Source organism: Rhincodon typus, chromosome 40, assembly GCF_021869965.1.
Source record: "Rhincodon typus isolate 14 chromosome 40, sRhiTyp1.1, whole genome shotgun sequence".
Lineage (NCBI taxonomy): Eukaryota > Metazoa > Chordata > Chondrichthyes > Orectolobiformes > Rhincodontidae > Rhincodon > Rhincodon typus.
The window spans coordinates 2,303,951-2,317,928 of NC_063371.1; the positions used below are offsets into that span (position 1 = coordinate 2,303,951).

At 44.0% G+C, this 13,978-nt stretch overlaps 1 protein-coding gene across 1 annotated transcript in view; it reads right to left on the reverse strand.

Moving 5' to 3' along the window:
- Nucleotides 1-3: 3 nt before the first annotated feature.
- Nucleotides 4-13,978, reverse strand: part of LOC109927508 (cGMP-dependent protein kinase 1-like) — a 69,944-nt gene continuing 55,969 nt past the window's right edge. Inside the window, exons 12-17 of the mRNA XM_048618486.1 lie at nucleotides 11,798-11,939; nucleotides 6,640-6,803; nucleotides 5,180-5,302; nucleotides 2,802-2,864; nucleotides 877-943; nucleotides 4-496 (exon numbers count right to left, since the gene is read on the reverse strand). Coding sequence (XP_048474443.1) covers nucleotides 398-496; nucleotides 877-943; nucleotides 2,802-2,864; nucleotides 5,180-5,302; nucleotides 6,640-6,803; nucleotides 11,798-11,939 — 658 coding nt within the window. The 3' untranslated portion in view covers nucleotides 4-397. The remainder of the gene's footprint in view (nucleotides 497-876; nucleotides 944-2,801; nucleotides 2,865-5,179; nucleotides 5,303-6,639; nucleotides 6,804-11,797; nucleotides 11,940-13,978) is intronic.

Genomic DNA, 13,978 nt, shown 5'->3' on the forward strand with positions numbered 1-13,978 from the left:
CAGCACTGCCAGTTGGACTTCAGGCAAAGTGAATCAGTGAATGCATAATTTGTAAGTAGCAGTAACTGTGTTGAAGGAAATTCCTAGGCCAAATCACTTACTGCCAACCACCACAGGCCTGGGGGAGGAGAGGTGGGGAGGAGAGAGGAGGAGGGAGAAGGAGAGGGAGCAGATACTGCTGGAGCACATTAAACACTTAACTTGTTGAGAAGTGTCCATGTTTAATGTCAACAATTATCGTAATTGAATTGCTTAAGCCTGTTACATCGTTACATTGAGCAAATGCCTGGATTAGAATCTGTTTCTCATTTACATAAAATTGACAGGTTGTTCCCCCACTTCGAGCTTTGTGCTAGTTCATATCCTTCTCTCCAGCTTCATCAGTGGTGGTCTAAATCTAGAACTCCACATCCCATCCAGATTCCTCATCAGGAGGTTCCTCTTCTGTCTCCTCGGCGAAGATGTCAAAATTGCTGGTGTCCAGAGGTCCTGTCACCTGCAGGGGAGAAATAAAAATTCTAACTTGCATTGGGACACACCATGCAGGATAAAGGGGCCCACTTTCATTCAGAAGCTACATGGAAGAAGCTCTCAAAGGGCATTTAGGGACAGGCAATAAACACTGGCTTAGCTCAGCCACTCCCATGTCCCAAAAAAGGAATACATGAATATTTCCTGTAAAACTATTTTTGGTAATACATTGGAGTTTCTAATGTCTCACGATAGCTCTATACATATAGAGTATTAGGTACAATTCCACGGCGTGGGGTTCAGCCAGCTGAAGGCACCAGCCTTTCAGTAACACACCCTGGATAACCTATGTATTAAGGCTAATTACATTTCAAAACATTTCTCGACACTAAGGGCATCACTTACGCTAGGAACTATGGCTGCAGTTAGTGTACCTTTCCTGAGCCCTTCAAAGTTAAAGCCTTCAAACCACCTGAAAGAGAGAGAGAAAAAAGCAAGACTGAATGTTCCCCTTAACCTGAGCTGTCTGATTCTGCCAAAATGTGTCGTTCAACATTTCGTTAACATTCACGTGCTTGCCCATTTCACCGGTCTGTTATTATCCCCATTTGCAAATCTGTGCCCTGTACTCAAGACCAGAGGCAACACCCACTGACGTTTTAATCACAAAAGCTATGTTCTGCCACTGCTCTTTGTTCAAATTCCGAACTCTTATGTTTTTCACACTGGCCATTTCATCCCCTACTACACCCATGCCCTCAGTTACCCTCGTTGGCTCACCTCAAACTTAGTCGGGTGATATTCTGTCAACAAAAATGTGCTGTCACAGGGTTAGTTTTGAGCAATGCTCTAACGTACCCACTGAAAATCCCCACCTTAAAGGGAGAATGACCCAAATTTTCTGGCAGTCGGCCAACTGTTATTCCAGTGTAGATGGGAGGTGCGACCTGAAGAGTGCCCATTGTAACAGAATCTGAATGAATTGCCTGGGGAAAGTTTGATGTCCCCCTTGGCAATGCCTCTCCACAGCACCACGCAGGACAAAGCAGCCCACTGAAAGTCTTCATTTAAAGGAAATTGTACCGAATTTTCATTGAGGCAAAGTTACACAATTAAATCCAGAGTAGCTATTCGAGTGACCCCATAGTTAACTTTCACAGCCACAACTACACCTCCCCACAGAGCCTTGACAGCCCGTTGTATAGCCCAACTCAGCCCATACACTCTCACAGGATATGATGTGTCCCTCCCAACCACCCCAACCCACCTTAAGGACAGCATCACCTCCCTGTTCCCTTTGGTATCCTGACAGCACACTTCACTTATACTTGACACCAGTTATTGAAGTGCCTGTCAGGGCCTCTCAATAGCAGAACAAGCAGCTGACTGCTGAGAGGCGGGGACATGCTTTACCTTCCCCCTACAATTCAGCGCGACCTCAGAACTGTCAAAACAGAAGTATGGTTCTGCATTTCTGATGGAGCCTCGATTTCATTCTCTTGTGGAAAAAACAGGCTCAGGGGCAGTTTGCGTAGGAATTGGCTGACTGGTGAAGACTGGTTCAGCAGACTCCGACAGTAACCCACTACCCTGTCCTCTGTTGTCACAAATAGATCCTCGGTTCACAATCAGCCCCACCCTTTGCATTTGTACATATAAAAGATCTTTCAATTTGCATTCGCTGATTTATCCTCAAACTCTTTCTTTGAGCAATGTCAACAAGAAGTAATAGTTTCTATACTTAACTTCATCATCTGCTGTATTTTGAACCTGGAACTGCCATAAGCTTCTGTATCCTGAGCAGTCCAGGGAGCCTGGATTTAGGATGCCCTATTTTCATGCTCAAAGGCAAGTGTTTACCTAAACAATAACCTCTTTGAAGGCTTCCTGTTATTTAATTACTGGCTCGAGAGACACTTTTGAATTCCAATCCCATCACTTTTCCCTGTCCTATCTTTGCCTGGAATAACTTGAGGCAAAGAATATTCAATTCCTAATGAATAATCTTCTTTGAGCCAGGTCCTTTGTAATACCACTATATCATATTTTCCAGTGCCAATGTGTATCTGCGACTCACCAACATTGTTAATCCCACTCGAAACCCACTTTCCACTACATTTAATTTTTTGCTGTTCCTGAAATATTCTTTCTAGACTGTTACCTGCCTGTTCCAGCCTCCTTTAACACACCTCTTCACTGCTCCCAAAGCCTCAGCAGGTTTTGAGGCACTGGCATTACTCGAGATTGCTATCTTGGATGTCATGTGTGTTAATCTTTGTCTAATTGCACCACTCTGCAGTTCCTATTAGGAAGCTTTATGTGCCACTTACTTGTGCTTCTGTATGTCCTTTACTCCGTTTTTTTGGGTGCCCAGTCTCTCCGAAGGGTTGTCCCTATTGAAAAAAAAAACAGAGAGGGTTAGCCATGGCTAACTTAGTGACCACACGGCGTGGGGGGGCAGGGCAGTTGATTTTACACTGAAAAGATCAGAATCACACTGAATTCACAGGTTCTTTTAGCTGCAAAGTGTGATTGTACTCTTTTGAAATGATTCGCACTTAAGTGACACTTCTCAAACGGCTCCAGTTTTGCTCATCAGAGCAAATTGGGTGAGGTGTTGTTTATTATTGCACTACATCAGGCAGCACTGAACACAGATTCCTCAATCTGCTTCCAGGGCACAGAATTACTTGATTCACCATACAAAAGAAATCGAATCACAGTTTAATGGCAAAATTGTCCTGCATCGTATCAAATTGGATGTCGGTCAAGAATTAATTTGTTCGCTGAAAATGTTTTCTTCCTCAGCGACTGTCACTTGCACACTCACATGAAGAAAATGTTGCGAAACAATACAAACGGCTACTTCACTGAAGGTTTTAATTTGTTCCCAATTTCTGACACGTGTTTCATTGAGGGAGATGTGGGCTTTGGTCTCATTTTGATTTGAAATTTGATGCTAAAAATTTGAGCCTGGTCTCGCCAAACTCTTCCAGGACAGTTGCAACACTTGGCACATACCCGAGAATGTGGAAGATTGCCCAGGTATGTCCTGTATGTAAAAAGCAAGACCGATCCAAACTGGCCGCTTACTGAAAACAGACTGGGACGGTAAAGTGACGGAAATGTTATTGACAGTGCTGTCAAGCAGCACGTGCTCAGCAATAACCTGCTCAGTGATGCCCAGTCAGGGCCACTCAGCTCCTGTTGTCATTAGAGCCTTGGTTCAAACCTAGACAAAAGAGCTGAATACCTGAAGTGTGAGTGACAGCCCTTGAGCTGAAGGCTGCATTTGAACCAATATGGCATTGAGCTGCCATAGCAAAACTGGAATTAGTGGGCATCGGGGGACAAACTCTCTGGTTGGAGTCATACCTGGCACATAGAAAGATGGTTGTCATTATTGGAGGTCAGTCATCTCAGCTTCAGGTCATCTCTGCAGCAGTCCCTCGGGGAGTGTCTTAGGCCCAAACATCTTCAGGTGCTTCGGCAATGACTTTCCCTCTATCATAGCGTAAGAGGTGGGGATGTTTACTGATGACTGTACAATGCTGAGAACCATTTGGGACTCCTCAGATACTGAAGCGGTCCATGTTCAAACGCAACAAGGTCTGGACAATATCCAGGCTTGGGCTGACAAGTGGAAAGTTAACATTTGCACCACACAAATGCCAGGCAATGTCCATCTCCAATAAGAGATAATCTAACGTCTCTCCCCTTGATATTAAATGGTGCATTCCCCATTATCAACATTCTTGGGGTTAGCATTGATCAGAAACTCAACTGGACTCGCCACATAAACACAGTGGCTACGAGAGCAGGTCAGAGGCTGGGAATACTGCAGCGAGTAACTCACCTCCTGACTCCTCAAAGCCTGTCCACCGTTGACAAGGCACAGCTCCAATAACACTGAACAAGCTCACCACCATCCAGGACACGCAGCCCGCTTGAATGGCACCACATCCACAAGCAGCCATTCCTCCCACCACTGACGCTCACTGCATTCGTGTGTACTATCTTCAAGACACACTGCGGAAATTCACCAAATAGCCTCATATGGCACTTTCCGAACTCATGAGCAGTTACATGGGAACACCGCCCCCTGCAAGTTCCCCTCTGAGCCATACACAATCTCAACTTGGAAATATATCGTCGTTCTTCACAGTTGCTGGGTCAAAATCCTGGAATTCCATCCCGAAGGGCATTGTGAGTGAACCTACAGCAGTGGTTCACGAAGGTCGCCACTACCTTCTCAAGGGCAACCAGGGACTGGCAATAAATGCTGGCCGGACATTCAGCGACACGCACGTCCCACGAGTGAATAAAAAGAAATAACACTGACCTAAACAAATACATCTAAACATAACTGGGAGTGAAATGTAAAGGCTTCAGGCTGCATCAAATAACCTGCCGCAAATCTCCACCTGGTGTTAGGTCCAGACTGCAATCAGAGTAGAAAAGATGGTGTCTTTTTCAGTCATTCCACAGGGAATAGAATCAATAACTTGGGCTGGGTTGGAGTGAGAGGTCTCCTTCTGTCAACGTTGCATCGGTGGGTTTTTAACATCGATGCCTGTCTGTGTGACACAACCGCACCAATTCAATTCAATTCAATTCAACTCGCACTGGCCCAGTCAGGATTTGAACTTCTTAAACGTACGGACCACTTTGTCTGTTCTCACCACACTTATCAATCCACAGCACTCACCTGCACAGCTTCTTGATGAGGTTGCCTGCATTTTTGGTGATTTTCTTTGGGAACTCAACCATATCTATCCCTCTCAGGATTACGTTGTACGTTTGCATAGGGTCGGAGCCAGAGAACGGAGGGCTGTGGAAACAAGACATGGAGAATAAGCTGACACAGCTCTCCCGATCAGTATCAGAACTGGCTGTTCCACATGGTGAGAGCATTCTAATCAGAGTGAAAAACTAGCTTGCCATGGGCTGGTGTCTTGCACACTACAGCCTTCACCTCTTCAGACTACTTACGTGGGTCATTGTTTAGAGCAGGCAATAATTCCATTTGAAAAGGAAACGTTTGTAGGGCTCTGGGGTGACAGCAGGGGATTGGGACTAACTGAAATAGCTTCTTCACAACGGCTTGGCACAGGCACAGTGGGCTAAATGGCTTCCTCACATCTGCGATTATGGAATTTCCGGGGCAATGCACTGAATTCTGGCCCGTGTAGAAAACTACTTGCAGCACCGCTGTGGCAGACCCAGACTGGGTGTAGTGTCAGACACAGGAGATCGGGCTCCCACTCTGGTCTGGTGGATTAATGAACTGTCCAATCTTGCTGAATACTAACTGGGAGCTCCTGCAGAAACTGACAAGGTCTGTCACAGAGTCATTCAAATGCTGCAGATTTGATTTTAAGAACAGAAAGTGCACAGGTTCCAAAGATGATGGATACTGGGTTTGAAACCTCCTCGCCACAAATTCTGGAAAATCCACATGTGTACAGTGCTTCCTGTTTTTCTGGCACAAGATCAAACTTGCCTCTAATAGGCCAAATAATTTCCGGGAATCGAAGCACACAGTGGTCAGTGGAATAGTTCCCAGCAACGTTTTTGGCCTCTGGAGGAAACCTCACGTCAAAAACTGTGAAAAGAATATGGTGCCAAATCCAAATAGAGAAACAACTGACCCATAAAGCACACCCCAACTTTTGTCAATCTACTGCCTCTGTCTGAAGCTGAGTGTTTTGTGAAACACCGTGTACTGTGGGAGACACTCGATGATTGACACAGCAGCAGGACAAGTTCAAGCTCGTGCCACTAATTTCAAATGCGCCAGTGCGTTCTGTGACTCTGAGTCATGTAGATTCAATCCCTGGACTTGCTGCACCTACAACCCTTAGTGCCCCGAGGACTAGGCAGAGGAATAAATTTAGCCAAGGATTCCACCTCTAACCTTTAGCCAGTGTCATCTCCTGCATGTCTACTTCATTCACCTTAAATAAAGACTCAATCAGGCTCAGAACCTTCCTGTGAACTGCTGCTTGACTCACTGGCAACGACCACACAGAGACATGGGTTGAGTTCACAAGCTGCTGCCCTAGTCCACCGCAGTCCGAGTACAGGAGAGTTAACTGTGGGTTTCAGGTCTTCGTTTTAGACAACGCATGTGAACTAAACTTTAAAACCCTAGCCGCAGTCACTCACCTGCCTGTCAGGAGCTCATACATTAGGATGCCCAAGGACCAGTAATCTGCAGAGCTGTCGTGACCTTTGTTGAGGATGATCTCGGGAGCTACGTATTCAGGAGTCCCACAAAAGGTCCACGTCTTCTTCCCAAATCCAATCTTCTTAGCAAAGCCAAAATCCACCTAAATCGTGACAACGTCCATTAACCCTTTGACACTCTGTGTTGTGTGCACTGTCCCACCCATTTTAGAACACAGTATAGCATAGGAACAGGCACTTCGGCCCACCGTGTCTACGCTGACTGTGATGTCATACTAAACTAATCCCATCTATCTATACGTGGTTTGTACCCTCCGTTCTCTGTCCGTGGGTCTGTCTAAATGCCTCTTAACCTTTGTTATCATATCTGCTTCCGCCACCTCCCCTGGCAGCGTGTTCCAGACACCTACCAGCCTCTGCATCAAAAAAAACTCACCTCACACATCTCCTTTAAACTTTCTCCTCTCACCTTAAACCTATTCCCCCTAATATTTGGCATTTCAATCCTGGGAAAGAGACTTTGACTATCCACCCTATCCTCGCATTTCAATTTTACAGACTTCTATCAGGTCACCCCTCAGCTTCCAACGCTCCAGTGAAAATAATTTGAGTTTGTCCCGTCTCTCCGATAGCTAACACTCCAATCCAGACAGCATACTGTGAAAACCTCTTTTGCACCCTCTCCGAAGCCTCTATATCCTTTCTAGAATGCAGCGAAAAGAACTACACAAAATACTCCAAATGTGACCTAACTAAAGCTTTATACAGCTGCAACATGATTTGCCAACCTTTATACTCAATACCCAACCGATGAAGGCAAGCATGCTGTATGCCTTCTTCACCATCTTATTCTCTTGTCTTGCCACTTACAAGGAGCCGTGGACCTCAATATCTTTCTGCATATCCATGCTCCTAAGGGTCCTGCATTTACTTTCCATTTGTGTTTGACCTCCCTAAATGCATCACCTCACACTTGTCAGGATTAAACTCCATCTGCCATTTCTCCGCCCAACTTTCCAACTGATCTGCATCCCGCAGTATCCGTCGATAACCTTTCTCATTATCCACAACTCCACAGTTCTTGTGTCTGCCAATGTGCAGTGTTTGTGGTCAAAAAGAAAATTTAACTGCCTATTTTTAGCTTATTTTCAACTCTGTAATTAAGCAAGTGCTTCTATTCCTCTGCTGTATCCAAGAGTGGTACCTAAGTACTTGTACCTCAGATGTCGCCATAAGAAGGCAGACAATGTAAAAGTTTTTCACTGTACTCCTATGATGGAGTACACGTGGCAATAAAAGGATATTTGGCAATAAAAGGATATTCAATTGTATTCTATATTGTGTTGTATTGCAGCCTTGCACTTGCACTTGAGATTCTCACACACCAAGTTGCCTAAATCAGTTGTCCTAGGAGATTGTTGAATGCACCTTCTCCCTCTGAAGTAAGACAATGCTGGAAAACTCAATGGGTCACACAGCATCTGTGCACAGAGAAACAGTGAACATTTCAGGTCAATGACCTGACAGCTGAATTGGAAAGAAGTTTTTAGACATAGAAAATAGGTACAGGAGTAGACTATTCGGCCCTTCGAGCCTGCACCACCATTCAGTATGATCATGGCTGATCACGCAATCGCAGTATCCCACTCCCACCCTCTCTCCATACCCCTTGATCCTTTCAGCCGCAAGAGCCACGTCCAGCTCCCTCTTGAATATACCTAACGAACTGGCCCCAATAGCTTTGTGGTAGAGAATTTCACAGGTTTCGCAATTCTCAGAGTGAAAACATTCTTCCTCATCTCAGTCCTGAATGTCTTACCCCTTATTCTTAGGCTGTGACCCCTAATTCTGGACTTCCCCAACATTGGGAACATTCTTCCCACATTTTGCCAGTCCAGTCCCAGAGGATTTTATAAGTTTTTATGAGATCCCCTCCCACTCTTCTAAATTCCAGTGAGTACAAGCCCAGTCGATCCGGTCTTTCTTCATATATTAGTGCTGCCATCCCGGAACCTTCACTAGACCCCCTCAGTAGCAAGAATGTCCTTCCTCAGACTAGGAAACCCAAAACTGCACACAATACTAAGGTGTGGCCTCACCAAGGCCCTGTACAATTGCAGCAAAAACAAGCTTTTTACAGATATAGGGAGAAAACGACAAAGGGAGGTTCTGTGAGAGGGTGCAACGTAAAAGAGATTATGTGAGAGAAAATAACAATAGTGGAGGGCACTAAATAAATGAAACACGGGTCCTTGAAGTGGTCCAGCAGGAATAACAAAAATGCACACAGTGGTTATGACCTCGAGTAGCTGGAACTTATTGTTCATCTCCAAACATGAGGTGCTGTCCTTTGAGCTTCTAGTAAACTTCATTGCAACCGTGTTGGAGACCAAAGGCAGAGAGGTCACATCGGGAAAAGGATCGAGGACAAACATGACAAAATGTCCACAATCTCAGTTTTGGGCTTGCAGCCTGAAAAAGCATTCTGCAAAGCAGTCATCCAACCTGCACTCAGTCGCCCTCCTGTTCTCATCCTGACTCTCTGCTTCGAAGTTGATCGATATCTAACACCTCCTAGTTCTTGTGAAAAGTCATCGACCTGAAACTTTAACTCTGTTTCTCTCTCTCAGATGCTCCTGACCCGACCAATATTTTCGTCATCTGTACTGCATAGTTCCCACCCCTCTTGCGTACAGCAGATTTAATTGTGGAGCGGCTACAGCAAATGGCTGAACAGAAGGTGCAGCCAGACTCGTAGAGTTTTAATTCCACATTGATGAATCTCTCAAAGTTTGGTTCAATCGCAAGAGGACTTCCCCCTCCAAAAAGTTAATGAAATGAAATATCTAAATATTGGTATGTCACTGACCATTATCTTTTTCTATTCACATTACCAATTGTATATATTTTCTAATTGACCTATTTGGGGATGTTACTCCGCACCTCTGGAGTAGTGGGACTTGAACCTGGGTCTCTTGGCTCAGAGATAGGGATGCTACCACTGCACCACAACAGCCCCATTGACAGTTATTGTATTTTAGTAAACACCAATGTTACAGTAACTATGGAATTCTTTAATGCTGAAAGCTGTGGAGGCTGTGTGAGGAAGCACATTCAAGGCTGAGGTTGACAGATTTTTAATCAGTAAGGGAATGTAGAGTTCCAGGGAAAAGGTAGGACAGTGAAGTTGAGGATTATCAAACAGCTCTGGTCTTATCGAATAGCGGAGTAGACTCAACGACCTGAACTGTCTCCTTCAGCTCCTATATCTTCTGGTCTGTGCCCCAATAAATAACCTTAATGCTATGTTACTCCTCCATCACCTCAGTAAGTGATTGCAGGTGGGGGGGAAAAAAAAAATCACTCTCTGAATTATCAGGCTAACGAGACAGATTATCCACTCATTCGAATAAGACGATTTAATACTAATTCAATCAAAATGTAATTTGATCCAAAGGGATTAGTGATAGATGGATGCACGAGCATCACATTGCTCTGAAGAAATTTCTCCCAGTCTCACTTCTTAAAGGCTAACTCCCGATGCTAAGACTCTATGCCTCATTCTAGACTACCCAGTCTGGGGGGAGAAAAAAGGCCTCAGTGCAAATACTCAACTGGGTCATCTCTCAGATCTCTAAACTCCAGAGAGTAGAAGCCCATCTACCAGTTTCTCCTCTGATTCTCTGCAATCAGTAGGTGGAATCTCTGTTGCGATCCTTTCTAAGGCAAGCATATCTGACCTTGGGAACAGAGACTGAAAGTACACACACAGCATTCAAGTTGTGCTTCCATCCATTGCAGTCAAGGTCAAGAGACCTTCTTAACTTTTCACTGTACCTCAGTGTTAACAAATCCCTTTCAGCGTCAACATTTAATCTTACTGTTTACAAATGTTGCTGTCTATTCTTCCTACCAAAGTGAACAACAAATATTTAAGATGACCGTACAACACAGGAGCTGAAGGAGGCCATTCAGCCCATTGAGTCTGCTCTGCCATTCAACGAGGCTGTAGCTGATCTGATAATTCTCACCTGCACTTTCTTGCCTTTATCCCCATAGCCCCAGATTCCCATATTGATTAAAAATCTGTCTATCTCAGCTTTGAATATATCTATCTCCTATTATCCACAATCTCCTATTCCTCATACTAGGTTCACAATATCTCACCCGTCACATTCTTGCGTAAACATACTCATGTACCTTTCGGACACCTTAAAGCTAGGTGGGAAAGTATCAACAAACTTGTACACTCAGTCCCTACATCTACATTATGGCAGTACACTGTAAACAGCTAAGGTTCCAGCATTAATCCTTGTCGCACTCCATTGGTAACAGCCTACAAAATTTAAAATGACCCATTTATTCCAACTCTCTTTCATGTCCTTCAATCAATCCTTAATCTTTAGAAACATATTACCTGTAACTGTGTGAACTCTTGTGAAATAACTACCATGGGGCAGCAAGGTGGCTCAGTGCATAGCAATGCTGTCTTACAGCATCTGGGACCTGGGATCAATTCCAAACTTGGGTGACTGTGTGAAGTTTGCACGTTCTCTTCGTGTCTGTGTGGATTTCCACCAGGTGCTCTGGTTTCTTCCCACAATCCAAAAATGTGCACATTAAGTGGATTGGCCATGCTATATTGCCCGTAGTGTCTAGGGATATGTAGGTTGGGTGGATTAGCCACGGCTAATGCTTTGGATTTTGCTTTGCAGGTTTCCAAAATTCTCGGATTATGAGCTTTCTTGGTAACATTATAATCCACCCAAGCTCTTCAGCTGCCCCCTGGTAAAAGGCTCAGTCTGTGATGTTGGTTCCTACATGGACCGTGATAACTGGATTTTTCCCCTTCCTACTCCAAGCTCTTTTCTACCTGTGAAGAGATGTCCTTAACATTGTCCTGACACTGGCCGGACAACACATTTTTAGAGCTTTCAGTCACAGTCGAAAAGAACAATCTGATTTATCCCATTTCCTATCATTGCCACAACCCCTTTTAACTCCTTCTCCCTGTATACCTCAGGGACACGCTTAGTTTGCTCATCCATTCCGGCACTAAGTATCTCATTATCTGTTGGACCAGCTCCTTCGCCGCTGCATCCTACATCGCCATACCTCCCTGCCGTATAGTACTTACCAGTTTAGCATAACCTTTGTGATTGAGGATGATGTTCTCTGGTTTCAGATCTCTGTAAATGACTCCTTTGCTGTGTAAATATGCAAAAGCTTCCAGCACACAGGCAGTGTAGAACCGTGTAACGGAATCATCAAATGAGCCCCTGTAATTAACCACACACAGAAAAAAAAATTCAACTTCAGTATCTCACAGGAACTCTCAGACGGATTTAAGCCAGGCAAAGTTTCAAAGTTTTTCTCCAAATATTCATTTATTTCTTATCAGGCATATGAACAAGGAACAAGAATAGTCTGCAGGGCTTTCTCAGCCTGTTCTACAATTCAATAAGGCTGATTTAATTTTAACCTCAACTCTACATTCCTGCATACCCCTGATAATCCTTCATCCCCTTTGGTCATCAAGAATTGATCTATTCCTGCTGTAAAAATATTTAAAGATTATGCATCTGCTACCTTTTGAGAAATAGAATCCCAAAGACTCTCGGGGAGGTGGAGAAAAAGTTTCCTCATCTCTGTATTATATGGGTCCAATTCCACCTCCACGGAACACTTGCCAAATGTGTTGTTGGACATGTGGCTCTAGGATTGGGCTCATTAGCCTCACAAGGATCCACAGAGCCCATGACCAGTGACACAGAGTTTCCTCGCTGCACAATCTTACTCAACAGCAAATGATTAACACCACCAATGAAATGGGTGTCCTTACATTTTTAAACTGTGACCCCTAATTCTAGATTCTCCCAAAAGAGGAAACATCCTTTCAATATTCCCCCAATCAAGTCCCCTCAGGATCTTGTGTGTTTCAATGAGGTCACCTCTGACTCTTCTAAACTCCAAAGGGTACAAGTGTAGCCTTTCCTCATAAGGCAATCCACTCAATCCATGTCTTTGTCCACTAAGCCTTCACTGAACTGCTTCCTATGCATTAACATCCTTCATTAAGTACGGTGACCAGGACTCCAGATGCCCTCTCACCAACGTCTTGTACAACTGAAGCATAACCTGCTTATTTTTACATTCAATTCTGCTCACACTAAACCATAACATTGTTGGAGATTTCCTCATTACTTGCTGTATCTGCACACGAATTTTCTGTGATTCATGCACTAGGACACCCAGATCTCTATATCTCAGAGTTCTGCAACCTCTCGCCATTTAGATTATATGCATTTTCTTCCTTCTTTCTGCCGAGATGGACAATTTCACACTTTCTAACATTTACTCCATTTGTCAGATCTTTGCCGACTCACCTATCTATATCCCTTTGTAGGCCCCTGACGTCCTCTTTACAACTCATTTTCCTACCTTTGTGTAATCAGAAAATTTAGCAACTGTACCTTTGATCCGTAGATCCAAATCATTTATAGAAATTGTTAAGAGTTAAAGCCCCAGCACCGACTGCTATCCCATATCACGCATGACATCCTGCCAGCCTAGCAAATACAGATTTATTCCTACTCTCTGCCTTCTGTAAGCCAACCAGTCTTCTATCCATGCCAATGTTATCCCTTATACTGTGAGCTTTCACTTCCTGCAATAATCTTCGATATGCTAACGAATACCATCTGAAAATCTAAATACAGTACTAGTTCCCTATATGTTACAGCAGGAGTTACTTCAAAGAACTCCAATACATCAGTTAAACATGATTTCCCTTTGACAAAGTCAAGTTGGCTGTGCCTGATTACCTTGAACCTATCCATTTTAGAATTCCTCGTCGTTACCCGAACTGCCTTTATATCCTGGTTTCCTGAATTAAGGTCATCTTTCTCCATTGCGTGAACATCCTCTTTAATTAACAGAGCCACCCCTTTCCTAGCTTACCATCTTTCCTCAACATCACATACCCTTCAATATTCAGGTCCCAATCTAGGTCATTCTGCAGCCACGTCTCAGTTACAGAAATCGTCCTTATTTATTTCAATTTGTACTACTACATAATCTGTTTTGTTTCAAATGCCATGCGTTTCAAATACAATGCCTTAAGTTTTGTCCTTTTATTGTTGTAATCTCTAGTTGTCGCTAATGACCTGTTCTTAGTGTATTCTCTGTCCCTTCCTTTCATTGACTGTTTGTCATTTCCCACATTATTTCCTTCCTCTGTTGATGTTCCCCACTCTTTGATTCACCAGAACTTCTCAAATTTGGGCCCAATTCTAGTTGCCCTTGAGAAGGTGGATGT